The sequence below is a fragment of the Cyprinodon tularosa genome, unplaced genomic scaffold, assembly GCF_016077235.1.
Source record: "Cyprinodon tularosa strain WSP-4 unplaced genomic scaffold, ASM1607723v1 ctg1421, whole genome shotgun sequence".
NCBI lineage: Eukaryota > Metazoa > Chordata > Actinopteri > Cyprinodontiformes > Cyprinodontidae > Cyprinodon > Cyprinodon tularosa.
The window spans coordinates 1-22,931 of record NW_024038245.1 but is presented as its reverse complement, the minus strand read 5'-3'; the positions used below and the strand labels follow the sequence as shown (position 1 = coordinate 22,931).

The window sequence follows — 22,931 nt, the reverse complement described above, 5'->3', positions numbered from 1 at the left end:
TTTTCCTTCAACAAAGAGGTTTGGTTCCGATAAAACGAAAATCTCAGCTTATAAAACGAGAATAAAGCAAATGTTTTACTGCATTTTGTTCTAATCTTAATTTTAATCAAGTTTTCATGTAAAGGACTTCATACCAGCCTGTTTTTAATTAATGGGACTCTTTATGTCTGTTACAGTAATTTATTTTGTTCCTCAGGTCCCTATCAGGGAGTCAGTGTTACTTTAACAGATTTGTTTATATCTATATCCAGCTGAGGTTTGAATATTTATTAGATAAAGTGATTGTTTTTACTGATAATCTCTGATGAGATTACTTAAAATTTCTTAATCTGCTTATTAATTGAATGTTTCTTTGTTTTGTTTTTTTGTTCACATTCCGTAATGCTGGAGTCATTAAGTAGAAATAGGTTAAAAGAGTCAAGTATCGGAGGCGTTTCTCAGCTGTTTGCAGCTCCTGAGCTGCTATATTTCCTGTCATCTATTTGAAACTCTGCAGCTCAGAAACACGAGGCTCCATGTCTGAGATCTGATGTTTGTCTCCTTAGAGCTTCAGAGGAAGGTTGGTTTAATCCTCCATGCTTGTGTTTCTGCAGCTGATCCACGTCGCCTGTGTTTGTGCCGGTCACAATGCCAGCAGAGACGTGGTGACCTTGGTCAAGTCTGTCCTTTTCCACAGGTGAGTCCGTGGGCCTCGGTTCTGACCCTGTTGGCCCTGAGAACCTGGATGAGAACATGTCTCATGCTGCTGCTTTCCAGCTTGGGTTGGTTTTGGGTGAAATGCTGCTGAGCTTGAGGCCTTTGGTTTTATATAATCATAAATATGTTTTCCGTCTAAACCAGGATATTTTATCTGTACTCTGGCAGATCGTTGTCAAATTTTAAACCGAACTTTATCTCCGCTTAATTTGATTTACTTGATTGTCGTTCAGTTAATTTTTACAGAATATTTCTCAAACTAGTGATTAAAAAAGTTTGAAATTATTCACTCTTTTCACTAAACACCTTACAGGGCTATGATAGCTGTAGAATTTAAGCCACGCTATAACTATGGATGGAGAATATCAACAAGCTGTTTCTGTCCGCTTGCAGGAGGAATCCTCTCCACTTTCATTTCATCACGGACTCCGTGGCCAGTCGGATCCTCAGCTCCTTGTTCCAGTCCTGGATGGTCCCGTCTGTGCAAGTCAGCTTCTACGATGCAGAGGAGCTCAAGGTGAGACGGACGCCTCCAAACATCTGAGTAGAACTCAGAGTTTCCATGAATAACAGCAGCTAGGAGACTGTAGAGACGCTACATTGTCTCAGAGCCACACCATAAATATGGAGCTTAACTGGGACCATAAATTGGTTCTAAAACATGTTTTTGAAACTGAATGAAAAAATGTAAACCCAATAGAAATGTTTAGATCTTTTTTTTCTAGTTTAATTTAACTTTTCATTCTCAAACTGCTCTTAGAAAAAAAATAACTGCTTCTCCCAAGAGTCTGACACGGGAGTGGATTTTCACTCCTGTTCCGTCCCACTCCCACAGAAAAAAATGGTGTCCCGATCCCGGGCCAGAGTAGAAATCTAAATCCTGTCTCGTTCCACTCCAGGTGAAATTACTCCCGCTCCCATTCAGAATGACTCCCGCTCCTGCACCCCTCCCATTCTTGTTGTCTTCAATAAGATTTCTGCCAATACATTGAATCTGAATTTCTATGAAGGGTCAGTTAAGTTTCTAACTGTAGTAACTGTTGGTCCCTCCATTGTTGTTTTTGAGCGCGGGTGAAAAACTCAGAGCGGAATCACTGTTGGTTTTTGGGTTGTGTAGTTTTTTTGACTTGCATTATAGTGTAGGCTTCAAGGAAAAAAACTACAAAATGGTGGCGCCGCGCCAGTACTGGATTTTTTTTCTTTCTATTTTATTTTATTTTTTGGCATCGATCATAGTTGTTTTTTTTAGTTACTATTGGTTTGCTCCCACTCCCGTCTGCTCCCGTTAATGTTTAATCCTGTACCGTCCCGATCACGTGATCGTTACTAATACTGACTCCCATCCCACGGGAATCCCGTGGGATTCCCGTGGGATTCCCAAAAAAATGTCAGTCTCTACTTCTCACCTCGTGACACAAATCTAATTGGAGAAATGACGATATGTGTTGTTGTCAAAGGAAGGAAACTTTCATTCTGCATTGGATATTTCCTATAGTGTTGAAGTAAAGAGAAAAAAATCAGACTGATTGCAGCATCTGCAGCGTTCCAACACGACCAGGAGCTCAGATCAGTCACAAATTATTTATTTATTTAGTTAATCAGGACAGAGAACATTAATGAACAATGTTACACTTCTGTACAGATTTTAAATGAACCAGATTATAGAATAGTTGCTAATTTACATCTGTCTCTAAGGCAGGAAGACAAAACAACACAAAATCACATAATGCAAAATATCAGTCAAAACACATAGACACACGTTCAATGACATTACAACAGTAAAATTAGTGAGTTCATGACTGGGAACTTTTAAGAAACTGTTTAAGGTGCTTTTTAAGAGGCTCTGGTGCAAATACGTCTGCCAGGTCTAATGTAGGTAAATATGAATTCCAAGTAATTTTCCTCTGGGATTATTAAAGTGTCTGATTCTGATGCACAAGTTTGGATTAATGGTGAATTTTCTCTACTTTTAACAGAGTTAACATTAAATTCATTTTCAAAACTTGGTGCTAAAGGTTCTTTAACTTCTGGTCAAACTCATGTTTGGAAGAAAAAACAAAATACCTTCCTCAGTTTAAAAGGGATTAGTTAGTATATTTAGGATTGACTGTAGGAATGAAGATCTATATGGACTGAGATTGTACCAACCAGAAACTGACCTTGAACCTGAACCGACTCCTTCCTGGGATCAGATCTAAGAGTCGGCTCTGGTCTTAGAGTCGGCTCTGGTCCTAAGAGTCGGCTCTGGTCCTAAGAGGCGGCTCTGGTCTTAAGAGGCGGCTCTGGTCCTAAGAGTCGGCTCTGGTCCTAAGAGGCGGCTCTGGTCTTAAGAGGCGGCTCTGGTCTTAAGAGGCGGCTCTGGTCCTAAGAGTCGGCTCTGGTCTTAGAGTCGGCTCTGGTCCTAAGAGTCGGCTCTGGTCCTAAGAGGCGGCTCTGGTCTTAAGAGGCGGCTCTGGTCCTAAGAGTCGGCTCTGGTCCTAAGAGGCGGCTCTGGTCTTAAGAGGCGGCTCTGGTCTTAAGAGTCGGCTCTGGTCCTAAGAGTCGGCTCTGGTCCTAAGAGTCGGCTCTGGTCCTAAGAGTCGGCTCTGGTCCTAAGAGGCGGCTCTGGTCTTAAGAGGCGGCTCTGGTCCTAAGAGTCGGCTCTGGTCCTAAGAGTCGGCTCTGGTCCTAAGAGGCGGCTCTGGTCTTAAGAGGCGGCTCTGGTCCTAAGAGGCGGCTCTGGTCCTAAGAGTCGGCTCTGGTCCTAAGAGGCGGCTCTGGTCCTAAGAGGCGGCTCTGGTCCTAAGAGGCGGCTCTGGTCCTAAGAGGCGGCTCTGGTCTTAAGAGTCGGCTCTGGTCCTAAGAGGCGGCTCTGGTCCTAAAAGGCGGCTCTGGTCCTAAGAGGCGGCTCTGGTCCTAAGAGGCGGCTCTGGTCCTAAGAGTCGGCTCTGGTCCTAAGAGGCGGCTCTGGTCCTAAGAGTCGGCTCTGGTCCTAAGAGTCGGCTCTGGTCCTAAGAGTCGGCTCTGGTCTTAAGAGGCGGCTCTGGTCCTAAGAGTCGGCTCTGGTCCTAAGAGGCGGCTCTGGTCTTAAGAGGCGGCTCTGGTCTTAAGAGGCGGCTCTGGTCCTAAGAGTCGGCTCTGGTCTTAAGAGGCGGCTCTGGTCCTAAGAGTCGGCTCTGGTCTTAAGAGGCGGCTTTGGTCTTAAGAGGCGGCTCTGGTCCTAAGAGTCGGCTCTGGTCCTAAGAGGCGGCTCTGGTCCTAAGAGGCGGCTCTGGTCTTAAGAGGCGGCTCTGGTCCTAAGAGTCGGCTCTGGTCCTAAGAGGCGGCTCTGGTCTTAAGAGGCGGCTCTGGTCTTAAGAGGCGGCTCTGGTCCTAAGAGTCGGCTCTGGTCTTAAGAGGCGGCTCTGGTCCTAAGAGTCGGCTCTGGTCTTAAGAGGCGGCTCTGGTCTTAAGAGGCGGCTCTGGTCTTAAGAGGCGGCTCTGGTCTTAAGAGGCGGCTCTGGTCTTAAGAGGCGGCTCTGGTCCTAAGAGTCGGCTCTGGTCTTAAGAGGCGGCTCTGGTCTTAAGAGGCGGCTCTGGTCCTAAGAGTCGGCTCTGGTCCTAAGAGGCGGCTCTGGTCCTAAGAGTCGGCTCTGGTCCTAAGAGTCGGCTCTGGTCCTAAGAGTCGGCTCTGGTCCTAAGAGTCGGCTCTGGTCCTAAGAGGCGGCTCTGGTCCTAAGAGTCGGCTCTGGTCCTAAGAGTCGGCTCTGGTCCTAAGAGGCGGCTCTGGTCCTAAGAGTCGGCTCTGGTCTTAAGAGGCGGCTCTGGTCTTAAGAGGCGGCTCTGGTCCTAAGAGTCGGCTCTGGTCCTAAGAGGCGGCTCTGGTCTTAAGAGGCGGCTCTGGTCCTAAGAGGCGGCTCTGGTCCTAAGAGTCGGCTCTGGTCCTAAGAGGCGGCTCTGGTCCTAAGAGGCGGCTCTGGTCCTAAGAGTCGGCTCTGGTCCTAAGAGTCGGCTCTGGTCTTAAGAGGCGGCTCTGGTCCTAAGAGTCGGCTCTGGTCTTAAGAGGCGGCTCTGGTCTTAAGAGGCGGCTCTGGTCTTAAGAGGCGGCTCTGGTCCTAAGAGTCGGCTCTGGTCTTAAGAGGCGGCTCTGGTCTTAAGAGGCGGCTCTGGTCCTAAGAGTCGGCTCTGGTCCTAAGAGGCGGCTCTGGTCCTAAGAGTCGGCTCTGGTCCTAAGAGTCGGCTCTGGTCCTAAGAGTCGGCTCTGGTCCTAAGAGTCGGCTCTGGTCCTAAGAGGCGGCTCTGGTCCTAAGAGTCGGCTCTGGTCCTAAGAGTCGGCTCTGGTCCTAAGAGGCGGCTCTGGTCCTAAGAGTCGGCTCTGGTCCTAAGAGGCGGCTCTGGTCTTAAGAGGCGGCTCTGGTCCTAAGAGTCGGCTCTGGTCCTAAGAGTCGGCTCTGGTCTTAAGAGTCGGCTCTGGTCCTAAGAGGCGGCTCTGGTCCTAAGAGTCGGCTCTGGTCCTAAGAGGCGGCTCTGCTCCTAAGAGTCGGCTCTGGTCCTAAGAGTCGGCTCTGGTCCTAAGAGTCGGCTCTGGTCCTAAGAGGCGGCTCTGCTCCTAAGAGTCGGCTCTGGTCCTAAGAGTCGGCTCTGGTCTAAGAGTCGGCTCTGGTCTAAGAGGCGGCTCTGGTCCTAAGAGTCGGCTCTGGTCCTAAGAGGCGGCTCTGGTCCTAAGAGGCGGCTCTGGTCCTAAGAGGCGGCTCTGGTCCTAAGAGGCGGCTCTGGTCCTAAGAGTCGGCTCTGGTCCTAAGAGGCGGCTCTGGTCCTAAGAGGCGGCTCTGGTCCTAAGAGGCGGCTCTGGTCCTAAGAGTCGGCTCTGGTCCTAAGAGTCGGCTCTGGTCTTAAGAGTCGGCTCTGCTCCTAAGAGGCGGCTCTGGTCCTAAGAGTCGGCTCTGGTCCTAAGAGGCGGCTCTGCTCCTAAGAGTCGGCTCTGGTCCTAAGAGTCGGCTCTGGTCCTAAGAGTCGGCTCTGGTCCTAAGAGGCGGCTCTGCTCCTAAGAGTCGGCTCTGGTCCTAAGAGTCGGCTCTGGTCCTAAGAGTCGGCTCTGGTCCTAAGAGGCGGCTCTGGTCCTAAGAGTCGGCTCTGGTCCTAAGAGGCGGCTCTGGTCCTAAGAGGCGGCTCTGGTCCTAAGAGGCGGCTCTGGTCCTAAGAGGCGGCTCTGGTCCTAAGAGTCGGCTCTGGTCCTAAGAGGCGGCTCTGGTCCTAAGAGGCGGCTCTGGTCCTAAGAGGCGGCTCTGGTCCTAAGAGGCGGCTCTGGTCCTAAGAGGCGGCTCTGGTCCTAAGAGGCGGCTCTGGTCCTAAGAGGCGGCTCTGGTCCTAAGAGGCGGCTCTGGTCCTAAGAGTCGGCTCTGGTCCTAAGAGGCGGCTCTGGTCCTAAGAGGCGGCTCTGGTCCTAAGAGGCGGCTCTGGTCCTAAGAGGCGGCTCTGGTCCTAAGAGTCGGCTCTGGTCTTAAGAGGCGGCTCTGGTCCTAAGAGTCGGCTCTGGTCCTAAGAGTCGGCTCTGGTCCTAAGAGTCGGCTCTGGTCCTAAGAGGCGGCTCTGGTCCTAAGAGTCGGCTCTGGTCCTAAGAGGCGGCTCTGGTCCTAAGAGTCGGCTCTGGTCCTAAGAGGCGGCTCTGGTCCTAAGAGGCGGCTCTGGTCCTAAGAGGCGGCTCTGGTCCTAAGAGGCGGGCTCTGGTCCTAAGAGTCGGCTCTGGTCCTAAGAGTCGGCTCTGGTCCTAAGAGGCGGCTCTGGTCCTAAGAGGCGGCTCTGGTCCTAAGAGGCGGCTCTGGTCCTAAGAGGCGGCTCTGGTCTTAGTTTCCTAGTTTTTCTTTATTTTAAAGGCCTTTTTTGCAGCATTTTTACATCAGATTGAAGTCTCTTCTTGTTACATGATATAAATTAGATTCCAACATAACTGTAAAATGTTTTGGTTGTGTGTGTGTTAACAGAGCAGCTGAGACCAAACATTCAAGTCTGTAAAGTTTTTAATTTGCAACAATTCTAAACTAATTTATTTGGAAGAGTGGAGTGACACTTTAAGCACCTAAAAACAAAGAAAAACCGACCCAGACAGGCGAAAAAGGTTTAGGTGGCGTATAGTCGCTGAATGAGCTCTGAGTGGAATGAAGAGGCCGAGGCATGAATCGGTGTTTGTTTCCAACCTGCTTCACATGGTCAGGCTCTCCTCCCGCTCCGTCTTTGTGCTGAACAATCGGCCCTTTGTGCCATCAGACTCTCCGACCTGCAGCCTCTCCTCACTTTCCATTAACTCACATTAAAGCGGAGGAAAACAGCCTCCCCTGTTTGCAGATGATGCTTTTACGCAGATCCAATTCTTCTGAATTTAAATAATTAATTAAAGGACACCGTTTCCAGGTTCAGACTGGCTGAAAACATGTTTAGTCGTCACCAGAAAAATGCTGAAGGCGTCTTTGTGTGATGCCTGCGGTCAGAATGAGGAAGAAGTAAGAGCAGGGATTGTTGAGCTGTTCAAAATGTCTGTGATCTCCTTATGATTGTCGTTTCAGTCCGAGGTGTCCTGGATACCCAACAAGCATTACTCAGGTATTTACGGCTTGATGAAGCTGACGCTAACCAAAGCTTTACCGTCTGACCTGGCGAAGGTCATCGTCCTGGATACAGACATCACCTTCGCCACCGACATCGCCGAGCTGTGGGGCATCTTCAAGAAGTTCACCGGTGAGAAAGAGTTTCCTTTAACAGTTGTTGAAGTTTAGAGTAAAAATAGCTTTAACATAAAAACTTTAAAAAAATGTGCAGACAAAAGACGTCTTTGTTCAGTTTTTAGGTTTCATGTATCAAATATGTCGTAGGAAGAGCCGGTTTAGGAATCCACACCTGTTATAATCCAGCAGATTTGTAGAAGGTAGAGGGGCCTACTTCCTGTTAGCCACCAAACAAGCCCACATCACCAGCCCTCCACCTCCGTGCTGCAGTGTTTGGTTTGCTCCAGCTTTGATGCTCCACATTTTGTTCTCGTTTCACACAACAAGGCGGCCATATTGTTCTTATAGAGCAGACTATCTCCTTTAACACCTGATCTTTACTCTTCAACTGTATTAATTTCCTCTCCTCCACGATTAAAAAGTTTTGAGCTTTTACACGTAAACATGAACAAATTGAAAAATGTTCCCCTTTCGTTGCACAGCCTCAAACCAAACATGAAAGGGTTTCTGCAGCTGCTTTCAACGTGACGGAAAACCTAATTTTAGCTGCAAAATGTTCTCATTTCTGCTGCCTTTTCTGTCTTGGAACATCTAAATCGATCCTATTTTATAACTGATCCGATTTCTTGGAGAAAGGTAACATGAGAGCCCGATTCTCAACCACGTTTGTGGCTCCCTGTGTTCAGAGCCCATGATTAATGCCTTTGGAAATTCCCCAATAATTGTTCTCAGATGTGTTTGCAACATAAAGTAAATAAAACCTTAGATCAGATTCGATTTAACCCAACGGCATGAAGCGGCTCTTGGCAAAGCAGAGCACGGTATTTATCCACATATTGAACAGTAGCAACAATTTCCTCTCTACGGTCGTTAATGTGGCCTTTTTTCCTTAGCATTTGGCTAAAGCTTAAACTTCTATATATGGACTGAATTTTGTTCTATTATTTTTGCAAAAAAAGAACACAAAATAACAAAATTAAAAAGGTATTCCTGAAATGAAACTGAAAAACATTTCAATCAAAAATATGCTTTTGAAGTTTTCTTTGATTATTTTTATAACTTTTTCATTCAAATTCATTATTTATTTTTTAATTTAAAAAATGTATGCAAAGTTTAATGTTTCATAAGCTTTTTTCTATTACATATAGTGAGTTTTAAAAATGTTATTCTTTTCTAATCGTATTTTACAGATAAGATTCGTTTCACCTCTAGGGGCGGGCTTTCCTCTGGATTGAGTTGCAAAGATGCATTTCTATTGGTCTGCTGGACGTTAGTAACAACATTTCTGTGGTCCAGAGCAAGAGTTTCTATTGAGTTTGAAGTGAAGAGATTTAATCTGTTAAACAAAATTGGAAAAGAGTCCATTTGTAAGTCTCAATCTGAAAACCTGACATAAAAAACATATAGACAGTAAAAAATGTAAAAAGATAACATTGGAAAATATATAAAGACTATAACTTCTGTTTTGTCTGCTTTCAGGAGCAGAAAGTTAAGAGTCATCCAGGTTTTTGTTCGAGACATGCCAGTAATCTATGTAATGGGTTAGCTTCATCTGGATTATAGACAGATATAGCTGGGTATCATCAGCATAACAGTGGAAATTAATAAAGCATATATATATATATATATATATATATATATATATATATATATATATATATATATATATATATATATATATATATATATATATATATATATAGCAGAGATGGGAAATGTGGAATCAACAAGTCATCTCCATGTCATGTATTTAATCTACCCAACCAATTAACCAGGTGAGTCCAATCTTGCACAGGTTGATTCACGGTGAAGATTGGACTCACCTGCTTCAGTGGCTGGGTAGAACAAATACATGACATGGAGATGACTTGTTGACTCCACATTTCTCATCTCTGATATATAGTAAAGAGAAATATTATGGACAACTGGATCAAATGCAGCACTGAGATCCAACAGGACGAGCACAGATACAAGTCCATTATCTGAGGCCATGAGAATATCATTAGTGACTTTCACCAGAGCTGTTTCAGTGCTATGATGAGCTCTAAAGCCAGACTGAAACTCTTCAAAAAGTTCATTATGGTGGAAGTGATCGCAAACTTGCTTGGCAACTACTTTCTCAAGAATTTTGGATAAGAAAGGAAGATTGGATATAGGTCTATAATTGACCAAGTCATCTGGGTCAAGAGACGGTTTCTTAAGCAGAGGTTTAATCACAGCAACCTTAAAAGCTTTAGGTACATATCCCTGTAACAGAGATAGATTAATCACATCTAAAATGGAGGAGGAGATCAAAGGGAATAGCTCCTTAAATAACCTGGTTGGAACTGGATCTAACATCCAAGTTGAAGGCTTAGATAAAGACAATAGTTTTTTAAATTTTGATCTAAGCAGTTTAAACCCGATTCAGATTCTATTTCTCACCTTCCAGAGACAAACCAATCATAGTTAGAGGGGTGCTAATGATCTTATTTTTATTAGAATAAATCTAATTTATAATGAATCCCATTAAATCATTGCTGCTAAGAGCAGGTGGGATGGACGGTTCAACAGAGCTATGGTTCTTGGTGAGTTTGACAAGTGGATTAAAAACATATCTAGGATTATTTTTATTCTTCTCTTTTACTGAAGAGAAATATGCTTTCTTCTTTAATTACATCAAAGATGTACTTAGTTCTTCCATCTCTGTTTAATAAAAGATAACTAGAGTATAGAATAAGGTTGAGGTTTTTATTTATTTTTATTTATTATTTTTAGCTTCGGTTAACAAATATTTTCAGAAGTGGTTTATGTCTCAATAAAGAATTTTGTTATTAAGAACAAGATTTGAACAAGATAGAATTAACATGTATGCATTTACATTTAAATGTCTCCTTGTGAAAATAATGATTATTTTACCTATTTTGGTTGTGATGATGAGTAATATGCAGCATGTAGTTTGACTTTTTGGTTCGTACACCAGAGAAGTTTAGTGTTTGAGACGTGATGAAATCCGCCTCTGTCTGTAACTCTGCCTCAGGGGGCAAATAAATCCCCTCAGGCTGACTTTAGAAGCAGGCAGGTCCAACCTCAGTTCTTTGTTAAAACATCTGATTTCATTTCATTGCTAATACTGAAACTTTATTTCTGATATGAAAAACCCAAGTTGTCTTTTTAGCTGAATGTTGTGAATATTTCTGTTCTTAACAGATAAGCAGGTGATTGGACTGGTGGAGAACCAGAGCGACTGGTACCTGGGGAACCTGTGGAAGAACCACAGACCCTGGCCGGCGCTGGGAAGAGGCTTCAACACGGGTAAATAAATGTCAGCTGATGCCTGTTGATGTCGTTCCGCTGCCATCTAGAAGTTTCTCTTCCCTTTGAGTGTTTAGATTCAGCCGGTTTTCTCCTCCTCTGCTGCAGGCGTCATCCTTCTCTACCTGGAACGACTGAGGAGGATCAGCTGGGAACAGATGTGGCGTCTGACGGCAGAGAGGGAGCTAATGAGCATGCTCAGCACGTCGCTGGCTGACCAGGTTAGGCCCCGCCTCCACCTGAAGGAATGCAAAGAAGGGAATCTGACTAAAGGTCCAAGCTGAGCCTTTTCTGGCTCGGGATGACCCGATTAGGTCCATCTATTGTTGTTGGTCTCTGAAGTGTAGAAGCTACCAGAACAGGAGCATGTTAATCATCTCTAAGGAGCTTCACAGTGAGCTGCTGTCTGTGTCGTCTGCCTGCAGGACATCTTCAACGCCTTCATCAAGCAGAACCCGGTTCTGGTCCACCAGCTGCCCTGCTTCTGGAACGTCCAACTGTCCGACCACACGCGCTCAGAGCAGTGCTACACCGAGGTGTCCGACCTCAAGGTAGCTCCTTCCTTCCTTCCTTCCTTCCTTCCTTCCTTCCTTCCTTCCTTCCTTCCTTCCTTCCTTCCTTCCTTCCTTCCTTCCTTCCTTCCTTCCTTCCTTCCTTCTTTCCTTCCTTCCTTCCTTCCTTCCTTCCTTCCTTCCTTCCTTATAATATAAATTGACATTTCTGCAAATGTAGATTTAAATATGCAAAAGAAAGTTGATTAGAGGTGAGATCAGAACATCTTTAGCAAGTTTTACTCCAGGCTTATTTCTTCTAATGTGACTCTATGCAGCATTCAGTGTTGTTTTGTTTTGACAGAGTAGTTCTAATTTTAGCCAGACGTTTAGAAGCAGGTTATGGATGTTGGAGTTGTTCCTCCAGGTGATCCACTGGAACTCTCCAAAGAAGCTGCGAGTGAAGAACAAGCATGTGGAGTTCTTCAGAAACCTCTACCTGACCTTCCTGGAGTATGACGGTAACCTGCTGCGCAGGGAGCTGTTCGGCTGCCCGAGCCAGGCCAGTCCAGAAGGCGTCCGGGTGAGACACTGATAAAGAAAACCTAGAACACGTTAAAACAGCTCCAGGTCATAGTGAGTGATCATCCTTTGGATTAAGCCTTGTTAGGAAACTGGGTTTTCTTTTTAACTCCGCAGGGTTACTCTGTCCTCTGACCAATAGGAATGAGTCTGCTCTGCCTGGACCTTAGCAACAGCTTTTCTATTGGTCAGTCAGACCAGCCAGAAGTGTAAAGAAGGAAATAAAAAAAAATTAGGATTGAAAATAACACAATTTGTAAAAAAATCTACCAAGTACAGTTGAAAAAATAAAATGTTTTTCATACACAATATAGGTTCTCTCAAAAGCTTTGTTTTTGATCCAGAAGTATTTTTAGAGTTCTTTAAATTCCTTTAATGAAATGTGTTCTTAGCTTTCAGTAATATCGGAATCGTTTCTCTTTGGTTTCTCTCACTAGTTCATTTTTTCTGGTTGAACGACTTCCATGTAATAACATGTAGTTCCTCTCCTCAGCTGCAGGCGGCGCTGGAGGACCTGGACGAAGACGATCAGTGCTACGACTTCCGACGGGAGCGCTTGACGGTGCACAGGGTGCACCTGTACTTCCTGCAGTACGAGTACACGCCCACAGAGGACGACACAGACGTGACCCTGGTGGCACAGCTCTCCATGGACAGGTCAGAGAACCAGAACGCTGCTGCTGCCTTCAGAAACATCACGCTCTAAATCCTTCACCTCCTGCTGGGTTTCAACCAAACGCCACAAACAAACGAGTACAGATACCCATCCGGTACAATCCAGCTTCAAGTGACATTAATTTGATCCAAAACTGCTAAATTATTATTATTTTTTAATGTTCTGGACTGGACAAAATATGAGGACCTAAACACACCTTCATTTTTTTTTTTTTTACTGATTAAAGCTGCAACATTTAGGGAGGTTTTATTGAACAAAGTTTGGATCCGGTCTGTTTACATCCTGGCGATTTGATTTTGAAATCCTAGCAAATCCAAATTCAGAGAGCAAACATTTTCCTGATTTTTCAAATAAAATACAAAAAAATACAAAAACAAAAAAACTCTTTTCTCCCCTCAGAGTGGTTGTTACCTGATGCAGTCATGACGAAACCTTTCAACCATTTATTTTGGTCAGACGTATACAGATATATTGTATATCTGGGCTCCCACTTCCTCTTCCCACGTTCATCTTCCTGTTTTTTTATTTTATTTTATTTATTTAGTTAATCAGGACAGCGCACATTAATGAAGAATCTTATACTTCTGTACAGATTGTAAATGAGCCAGATCATAGCATAGTTGCTAATTTACATCTGTCTCTGAGGCAGGAAGACAAAACAACACAAGATCACATAATACAAAATATCAGTCAAAACACACAGACACACGTTCAGACAATGACATTACAACAGTAAAATTAGTGAGTGCATGTCTGGGAACTTTTAAGAAACTGTTTAAGGTGCTTTTTAAATGTGCAATAAGTGGGAATTTCCCTGAAGTTTGTTGGGAGGCTGTTCCAGAAGTGACCCCCTCTGACTGATAGAACGGTTTGTCCAAAGGTTGTTGCGCCGGTTCATTTGGGTGTTCTTCCTGTTTTTCCTGGTTAAAGGTTTTGTGGAGGATTTCACGATTTTTTTTTTTTTTTTTTAAGGACCAACCCTCTCTACTTTTAAAATAAAGATGCACATGCACAATCATGTAGCAACTCCCGAGAGGGAACACCTATTAAAAGCGTGCGAAAGCGTGCACGAGCCTTTTTCTCCTCGTGCACGCTGTTTAAAAGTTGCCATTCTCATAGCTCATGCAAGCTTACTGTGTCCGAACGTCCACCCAAACCCCTCAATCCCTCAATCACTTTATAGAGTGTGGAATATATAGTAAACTTTATTGTGAACTCTTAACTTACCATTCGCACAGATGATCACTGCTTTTTGCTCCCCATTGGTCAAGTGACTCCTCCTCCCCCGTGCGGTGTCTGCGCCATCTTTGTTTTTAGTTGCCGTTGTTGGGTAGCGACAGCCTATGGCAGTGGGCCGCTGTGACAGCAAATCCCATAATGCTTTGCGAATATATCCCATTAAGGAATATATTTGCCTCTTTTCTTCTCATACGCTCAGTAGATACTTTTTCTCTTACGACCCTCTGCCATTTTCAAAGAACCGCAGTCAAAAAGGTGAGCTTCAACGACTGTCTGAGATAGTAGCTCACCACACATACAGGCCTGAAAGTGTGCATAGCTAATGGGACGAGCACATAGGACAACCTTACGTAAACATAACATCAGAATGATTGACAATTAGAGGGACCACTTATTTAGATCATCCCGATAATAAAAGATCAGCCTCTATACCTTCTTTAATTATTAATCTTCTTTCTGTTTCTCCTCAGGCTGCAGATGCTGGAGGCCATCTGTAAGCACTGGGAGGGCCCCATCAGCCTGGCCCTCTACATGTCCGACGCAGAGGCGCAGCAGTTCCTGCGCTACGCCCAGGCCTCAGAGGTTCTCAAGAACCGCAAGAACGTCGGCTACCACATCGTCTACAAGGAGGGCCAGTTTTACCCGGTCAACCTGGTGAGGAACGTGGCCTTGAGGAACGCCAACACCCCCTACGTGTTCCTGACGGACGTAGACTTCCTGCCGATGTACGGTCTCTATGATTACCTCAGGTAAGCCGGCGCTCCTGCAGGGTCAGGCAGCGTCTGTCTATTTTTATTTCTACATCTTCTTGGAAAACAAATGAGAAACTCACAATTTTGTCTAAAAAATAGAGAAATGAGGCTTTGGTTCATGGTGTTCAGAGATGTGTCCACGTCTCCGGGCCCGGAGGCAGCCGGGATGGACAGATGGGGGTTCAGGGCTCATCCATGCCTCCTCCTCATAATAACACAATCAGATTCATTTCTATTCTGCTCAACATCATCTGAAGCAATCAGGTTGCATCACAGGCCATTAACCGCAGTGCCAGTGGAGTCCTCTGCCTTCAGAGAGACTTCAGAGAGACAGAGCCTTCGACTGTCAGCACCAACCAATGAAAATGAAGCATCCATATTCCGGCGCTGGAGCCTCCCAGCCCATAAAGAAGCAGCCGGCTGCGGTTTGTCAGGAACCATCATGCAGTCCAAACATTTCTCTGGGGAAATCACAGATTTTATGACCGCTTAATTTGATGCGATGAACACAGAAACACGGCCGTCTGTTCGCTGCTCTCTGCTGTCAAATAAAAGGTTCTGATGAGCTTTTTTTTTCTGCTGCGACACAACTGAATAATGAAAAGTTTGAGAGTGGTGTTGGTCGATGCAGCACCAAGAGGAAAACCTTTAAAGAAATTATTATTCTTAGTAACGCTCTCTGTAAACACCTGCAGTCTTTAAGCTCCTTCATCTTCTGGCTCCTGCAGGAAGTCTGTGGTCCAGCTGGACATGGCTCACACCAAGAAGGCTCTGGTGGTTCCGGCCTTCGAGACTCTCCGTTACCGCCTGTCCTTCCCCAAATCCAAAGCCGAGCTCCTCTCCATGCTGGACATGGGAACTCTCTACACCTTCAGGTACCACAGCACATACCCCAGCCCCGTTCTGGTGGCCAGCACACATGATCCAACGTCCCGCCCCTCTCTGCTGCTGCAGGTACCACGTGTGGCCGAAGGGCCACGCTCCAACCAACTATGCCAAATGGCGAACGGCGACCACGCCCTATAAGGTGGAGTGGGAGTCAGACTTCGAGCCGTACGTCGTGGTGCGACGGGATTGTCCGGAGTACGACCAGCGCTTCGTGGGCTTCGGCTGGAACAAGGTGTCCCACATCATGGAGCTGGACGCTCAGGTATGTCTCTGTTTGTTAGCTCTGACGACCAATCAGAGTCCAGGTTTCTGACTTTGGGAAGAAGCTGGATCCCCCAGAGAAAAACCCACACAAACTCAATACCTTTCAACCACTAAGGAATCTGAATTTAAAGCTCCGTTTCCTGTGGTCGTGCTGCAGCTTTACAGTTTTGTTTTGTTTTTTATTCACTCTATAATCTGAGGCATGTGAATGGCAAAAGTGCGCTGAAATCGGAAAAAAAAGTGTCCACCTGTCTCCCTAATAATGTTAGCAGGTATTCTGGCCCCAGGCTCGTAGCGATTGCCCATGGGTAAAAAAAAAATCACTTGAATATAAATTTACGGTAAATAAATAAAAAAAAAACAATCGAAATCCCTCTTGCATTTGTCAGCCAATGGTAGCAAACGAGTGCTCTGGAACTAACAGTATTAGCCAGTCAGAAGAAGAAGGGGGCGGGTCTTAGGAAAGCGTCAGTCTCCTCCTGTCGTTTCTTGTACAAGTCATCAAGCTGGTGTTGGTGCGGGCCCGCACGCTACACGTTTACCACGAGCTACGACAACAGCTGATGTACCAGCGTCAATAACTGACCGTGTATGCCAGTTAAAAATAACCATGTGTGCTTTCCTCGCCTAGCAGCAAAACTGGACATCAAAAGAAATGTGGTAGAAGCAAGCGGTAGATAAAGATGCACGTTTGCCACCTTTCAGCCATTTTTGGTGTTGGATTATCGAAAGTCAAATTTAGTCTTCAATCATTCATGCAATCTCTGATTTTGTCCCCAAACCCACATGGCATGGCACAAAAATCCACAAGTGTACGCACACACACACACACACACATATATATGTACATATGTATATACATATATATATATATATATATATATATATATATATATATATATATATATATATATATATATATATATATACAGTATATATAATCCCTGAATCAGGGCCATAAAAAAGAGAGAAACATGAAAATAAAAGTCAGAGTCGTGATTCAAACCTTTTTTCTTCTTTTTTTTTCGCAATCCAGAATCTCTGGATTAAAATCCCATTTCGAATTTTTTTTTTTTTTTCCACATCCCAGTGGCCTTCAATCCTCTAAGGCAGTGGTTCCCAACCCCCAGCCCTTCTTTTTTCTAGATATGTCTCTGTTCCTGCACAGCTGATTCTATTTCTACTGCAATCAAGTGCTGCAGAAGTTTGTTAATAATCTGCTCTTTTCTGGTGTGATGCAACAAGGAAACACCTAAAACATGCAGGACACGGTTCCTGAGGTGCAGTGTTGGGAAGCACTGCTCTAAGGCACGCAGCAGTTCAAATTAACCCTGACAGCAACTTTCTTTCTTCCTCCAGGAGTACGATCTGATGGTCCTTCCCAATGCCTTCATGATCCACATGCCACACGCTCCCAGCTTCGACATCTCCAAGTTCCGCTCTAGCGCCAGCTACCGTAACTGTCTGAACACACTGAAGGACGAGTTTCACCAGGATCTGTCCAGGAAATATGGAGCCACTGCTCTCAAGTACCTCACTGCCCAGAGGAACATGTAAACTCCAGGGAGCCGGGATCAGGACCCTGAGGGCTCGGACTCGTGCTGGAGATCACTGGGCAGCAGGTGGAACCGTAGAGCTTTATGGCCCATCTGAGCATCTCGGGCTGCTGTGCATTAATCCTGCAGTGGATGCAGAGACCAAGGAGAATCTGATGGGAGGATGAAGGACCAGGATGCAGACAGGTGTTCCTTTAAGGAGCAAAGCGAGAAGCATTCAGTTTTAATTTGTTCTGACAATCAGGGCTTTTTCCAGAGGCAGTCTGTCTCTGCATGGATGCCAGGACCCGGCAGGACCCAGCGGGACCCGGCGGGGGTCCCGCCGGGACCTGATGCTTCGGGGGAGAGACGTCTACGAGTCAGCTAGACCTGGAGAATGATTCAAGCCTTATCCACTTCATCACATTTACAAAGATATTTAATACCTTTTTTTTTAAATCATAAATCTGAACCAATGATAGCGAAACATTTAAATTTACTAAGTTTTGATTACTGCTTTACACGCTAAGTTTTCCTTTTATATTGTTGGACCTCTAAAGAAAAAAGAAACAGTTTCATGGTTTCAGATCAGTCCATGTTTTGTGTGATGTCATCAGGGACGTGCTTTAAGTGTGTGTGTGTGAGTGAGAACGGGCTGCATCACCAACACGCGTGCTCAGAGTCACGCCGCTTCGTCTTGCATGTTAACGGTAGCATTACAGGTTGTTTTTAAGGCAGACAAACACGTCCTCATCCAAGCGTTCGGGTTCCTTAGCAGCAGAAAGACGGACAGAGGAACCACAGCATGTCGGTTTAATAGGAATCATTTTTTGTTCGTTTTGATGCCATTTTGTCTGAGTCACTGGATACATGTGCCATCTACTGATTCTGCTCCTTTCTACAAGTCCAGCTCAAATGAATGCTTCCTTGCTGCTCGCTCCAAGTCCTTCATATTAAAATGAAATCCATCCGTAGCTCAGTTTACAGATCAGAAAATCTAAATCCCTTCAACAGAACCTGTCTGACAGCATGAAGTAGGCTAACTTAGCTCAATCTGACTTCTGTTGGCCTGGAAATGGTTACAGAACCGTCCTTTAGGAACTGGGCCTCTTTAAGGTCAGAGTTCGTAATTCTTCCAAAAACAGAACCACGGCTGACCCAGAAGAACATCACGACCCGTCTTCAGAAATCATCTTCATGGACTTTTTGGGGAAATGTTCTTAGATCTGCCTTCTGCACATCTGGTTAAAATGAAGCCAGCCTTTCAGAAAGCTTCAGTGGAGTACGGCAGTGGCAGTGTGATGCTATGGGGGCTGCCTTTTGATGTGGCAAGAAGCAGGAACTCTGAACCTGAAAAAAAAAATCTCAATTAGTTCATGACTTTAAGTGAGAGTAGAAAAGCTGAGCTCTGATTGGCTCAGAAAAATTATAAAATGAAATACATTTTTTTAATGGCCTAGTCAAAGTTTGTAGCTTTTATTAGTATTATTTCTATATGCTGTGTTTTTACAGTCAGAGGTATTAGTAGTTATTATAATCTCCAAGTCCAAATAATAAAATTAAACATTTGATGTGGTGGAAATACCGACTCAATCTTTTGAGGCGTTTAATCTCTAAACGTGATCCAGAGTCCAACGCTGACCCAACCATCCGCTCTCAGAACATCGCTTTGGAGGATAGTTTGGATCTTCTGTAAATTTCCTGGAAAGGTTGAATCTCCTTAATCATCCCAGGCTGTGATCAGGAAGAAATCAGTAAAAAGATAAAAAAAAAGGAAAAGATTAGTTTTTAATCAAAATAAGATCAAAGTTCTTAATCTGATCCGATTTATGGCAGCAAGAAAAGCATTTTAATTTTAGACGGACTTCCTGTTTCTGTTTTTCTGGTAACCACCTTTGTTTTATTCTTCCTATTAAAGCTCTAAGGTGGATTTCATGTTAAATCCTATTTTGGCCTCCTGACGAGGGCTTCAGCCCCAATGATCCACCTTTACACGTCGACAGGATTCATCTGGATCAGACCCGTTTTTATTTCACTGTTCTGCCTACATGTGGGGATATACCGGATGGTCACCATGGAGAGCTCCGCTCCGTCCGCGCCGCCTCCATCCTTGTGTCGTTGATTGTGGTAAATGCTAGTGCCTTTTGCTGTATTGTGAACCTGGATATTGATTGTACAGATGTACGGACGATGCGGCCTGGAGGACGTCAGGCGCTCTATTTATTATTGTTGACTCAAATCAATCATATTTTTCTATGTAAGTGCTTTAAATAAATCCGCCCTTTTCTAATGAGTCAGCCTACTGTGTGTTTAATTTTACTATCTGGATTACGCAGACAATTATTTATATCCCACCCCCCCAGACTGAAGAGTCAGGGGGATACCCAACATTTGGTTTTATCAGGGTCAGTGGTTTTTTTAAGCCCAACCGAATCCTCCATGTGTGTAATTGGTCCAGTGAAAAAACTTTTAATGGAAACTCTATTGTTTTGGAGACGCGGCTCCCCTGACTCTTCTCATCCTGTTTAAATGCAAATTGCAGAAAAATAATTGGATAAAGAAGTTTTTTCTGCACACCTCTGCAGAGTTAACTACTCAATGACAAAGAGCAACAATGAATTTTCAGCAATCAAATTACGTAACAGATGAGTGATTTTACATTTACGCAAAAATTATACACACACATGTGTGTGTATATATAAATATATATATATATATAAAACAGAATATATAATTTTGGAAGTAATAATTACTAACTGCAATTTTTTACATGATTGGAATCCATCTATTTTCTTACACGCTTTTCCTGAGTGGGGTCGTGAGGGGTGCTGGTTCCTATCTCCAGCAGTCAATGGGCAAGAAGCGGGCTTCATCCAGTCCATCGCAGGGCAACACAGAGACAAACAACCACTCACACCTAAGGACAATTTAGAGAAGCCAGTTAACCTAACAGTCATGTTTTTGGACTGTGGGAGGAAGCCAAAGTACCCGGAGAGAACCCATGCATGCTCAGGGAGAACATGCCAAGTCCATGCAGAAAGACCCCGGGCGGGGAATCGAACGCAGAACCTTCTTGCTGCAAGGCAACAGTGCTACCCACTGCGCCACTAAGTGAATATGTGAACTAAATTGTTCATGGGGAGTATTGGCCTAGCGGTTGGAGCAGTGTGCTCTAACCCGGTTTGATCCACATTGCCTCCACTCTGGGTTCCTGAGCAAAACCCTTAACCCTACACTGCTTCCAGAGCGCTGCACAATGGCGGTTTTAGAATGGTTCCTCTGACTAAAGAACATTTGATGATGCTAAACCCCAAACCACAGCAGACCAGGTCTAGCACTGGTTCTCTTTGCAGAAATATCCAAACCCTTGATTGCAGAGGTAAATAAATAAAAACAAAAAAAAGATTAACTTGGACCATTGTTGCTTCCAGAGAGCCGCTGATTTACAATATACCCCTCCGCTGCTCATCATCACTTCTAACCGTTTCTTACTGTATGCCAGCCAACCAGCAACAAGCTTGAAAAATGGGAGCCATCTTGTCTCGTTTGTCCTCATGAAGGTAACCCAGCCCACATACACTGGAAAAAATCTAAATCTAGATAAGTAATTGCTTCTTAAAATAAGTGCTTTTCTTCTTGAATTGAGAAGGTAAAAGAGACATTTTGCCAACGGATGCAATTTACAGTTAAAATAAGAAAACGCATTTATATTGTCTTATTTGAAGTGCATTTTATCCAAATATCTTATTTTAAGCGTATAAATAGTCATTCTATTGGCAAATCATCTCATTTACCAACTCAAATTAAGGGTAAATACACTTTATTTCAGAAATTTTTACTTATATCTAGATCGTCTTTCCAGTGTAGAGATAAACCAAAATGTTGCAAAGACAATTTAGAGAGGTTTTGCACCATTAAAAATAATGTAGGATTCAATTCAGTTTATTTATATAGCGCCAAATTCACAACACATGTCATCTCAAGGCACTTTACAGTTCAACCAGATCATACAGTCAGATTGATACAAAGTTTTCTATCTAAGGAAAACCAGTTGATTGCATTGACTCATTGACTCTTCAGCAATCCCCCACACTAAGCATGCTTGTAGCGACAGTGGAGAGGAAAAACTCCCTTTTAACAGGAAGAAACCTCCAGCAGAACCAGGCTCAGTGTGAGCGGCCATCTGCTGAGGCCCACTGGGGTTCAAGGAGACAGAAGCAGACATAGAAAAAGAAGCATAGATACAAAAGGCAACTGTCAACCAGCTCAACAGGCGGCCCCGTCCAGGAAACACACAGCCAGGCAGACGAGCTCCGAGCCAGCTCCCATGTCAGAGGATGAAGAGAGCACATCCACTCAGTCACGGTCAGAGAAACAGGACTACACTGGAAAACAGGCCGATCTCCAACATCTACAAACAAGGGTGTTGATGGAAGCAGCACAGCTGATGTTTCTTTCCAGGATGACGTCACAGCCAAACAGGAACAGACGAGGCAAAGCTACTCTGAGGAAAAGCAGAGAGAGCAGAAGGTTAGAGATTGAACTAACAGATTCTGCAGAATAGGAGAACAGAGATAGAATGAAGCAGAATGATGAAATGGGGGTCCCTATGTCCTCCAGCAGTCTAAGCCTATAGCAGCAGAACTATAGAGATAGCTCAGGATAACCTGAGCCACTCTAACTAGAAGCTTTATCAAAAAGGAAAGTTTTAAGCCTAGCCTTAAAAGTAGACAGGGTGTCTGCCTCACGGACTAAAACTGGTAGTTGGTTCCACAGGAGAGGAGCCTGATAACTAAAAGATCTGCCTCCCATTCTACTTTTAGAAATTCTAGGAACCACTAGTAAACCTGCAGATTGAGAGCGAAGTGCTCTGTTAGGAACATAAGGAACAATCAGATCTCTGATATCAGATGGAGCTTGGCCATTTAAGGCTTTATATGTGAGAAGGAGGATTTTAAATTCTATTCTTGATTTAACAGGAAGCCAATGAAGAGAAGCCAGGATAGGAGAGATATGATCTCTCTTTTTCATTTTCATCAGAACTCTGGCTGCAGCATTTTGGATCAGCTGAAGGCTTTTAACTACAGTTTGTGGACTTCCTGATAGTAAAGAATTACAATAGTCCAGCCTTGAAGTAACAAATGCATGGACTAGTTTCTCAGCATCACCCCTGGACAGGAGATTGCTCATTTTTGCAATGTTCCTCAGATGAAAGAAGGAAATTCTAGAAACCTCTTTGATCTGGGATTTAAATGACAGGTCCTGATCAAAAATAACACCAAGATTTTTTACTTTATTATCTGAAATCAGTTTAATCCCATCCAAATGAAGTGACTGGCTAATGTAAAGGAAGAAAATATTCTAACATAGTTAACTTTGGAAAAAGATTGGCTTCTGATTCTTCCCTTCCCCAGGTCCACTCGGCGAGCTGCGTTTGGTAATAAAACCAACATTGCGTGTTGACGTCACAGAATTACAGAGTTTAATCCAATATAAGACAATGCATACACTTTAGAAATAAGACAATGCACAAACCTACACCAGAAACTGCAGAACAACAGAGACATACATTCCATTACCTGACATAGGAGGAAAGAAAGCAAAGAGTACAGAGACATCTTTGGAGAGTTGCAAGGGCAAATCTGATCTTTTTCTTCTATTTAGAAAGCTTTATCCTCTTGTATCTAATCCATTCAAAAAGGGGCTGGCCCTCGGTCCTCCAACCAAACGCCATCTCTGACACTGCTAGGGCTTCCCCTTATTTACTGCAAACATCTGGGGTCATTTGCTTCTTTGTTTTAACAAGAAAAGGCGGAAAGCTTGTCCTGGCCTTTCCC

At 44.2% G+C, this 22,931-nt stretch overlaps 1 protein-coding gene across 2 annotated transcripts in view; it reads left to right on the top strand.

The window, feature by feature from the left end:
• Positions 1-17,418, top strand: part of large2 (LARGE xylosyl- and glucuronyltransferase 2) — a 38,555-nt gene extending 21,137 nt beyond the window's left edge. For both annotated transcript variants that reach the window (XM_038278621.1, XM_038278620.1), the window contains exons 4-15: positions 594-676; positions 1,090-1,213; positions 7,215-7,386; positions 10,563-10,667; positions 10,776-10,888; positions 11,093-11,218; positions 11,586-11,741; positions 12,234-12,397; positions 14,126-14,404; positions 15,136-15,282; positions 15,362-15,557; positions 16,919-17,418. In XM_038278621.1, the coding sequence (XP_038134549.1) occupies positions 594-676; positions 1,090-1,213; positions 7,215-7,386; positions 10,563-10,667; positions 10,776-10,888; positions 11,093-11,218; positions 11,586-11,741; positions 12,234-12,397; positions 14,126-14,404; positions 15,136-15,282; positions 15,362-15,557; positions 16,919-17,116 (1,863 nt within the window). In that variant the 3' untranslated portion in view covers positions 17,117-17,418. The remainder of the gene's footprint in view (positions 1-593; positions 677-1,089; positions 1,214-7,214; positions 7,387-10,562; positions 10,668-10,775; positions 10,889-11,092; positions 11,219-11,585; positions 11,742-12,233; positions 12,398-14,125; positions 14,405-15,135; positions 15,283-15,361; positions 15,558-16,918) is intronic.
• The last annotated feature ends 5,513 nt before the right edge of the window (positions 17,419-22,931 follow it).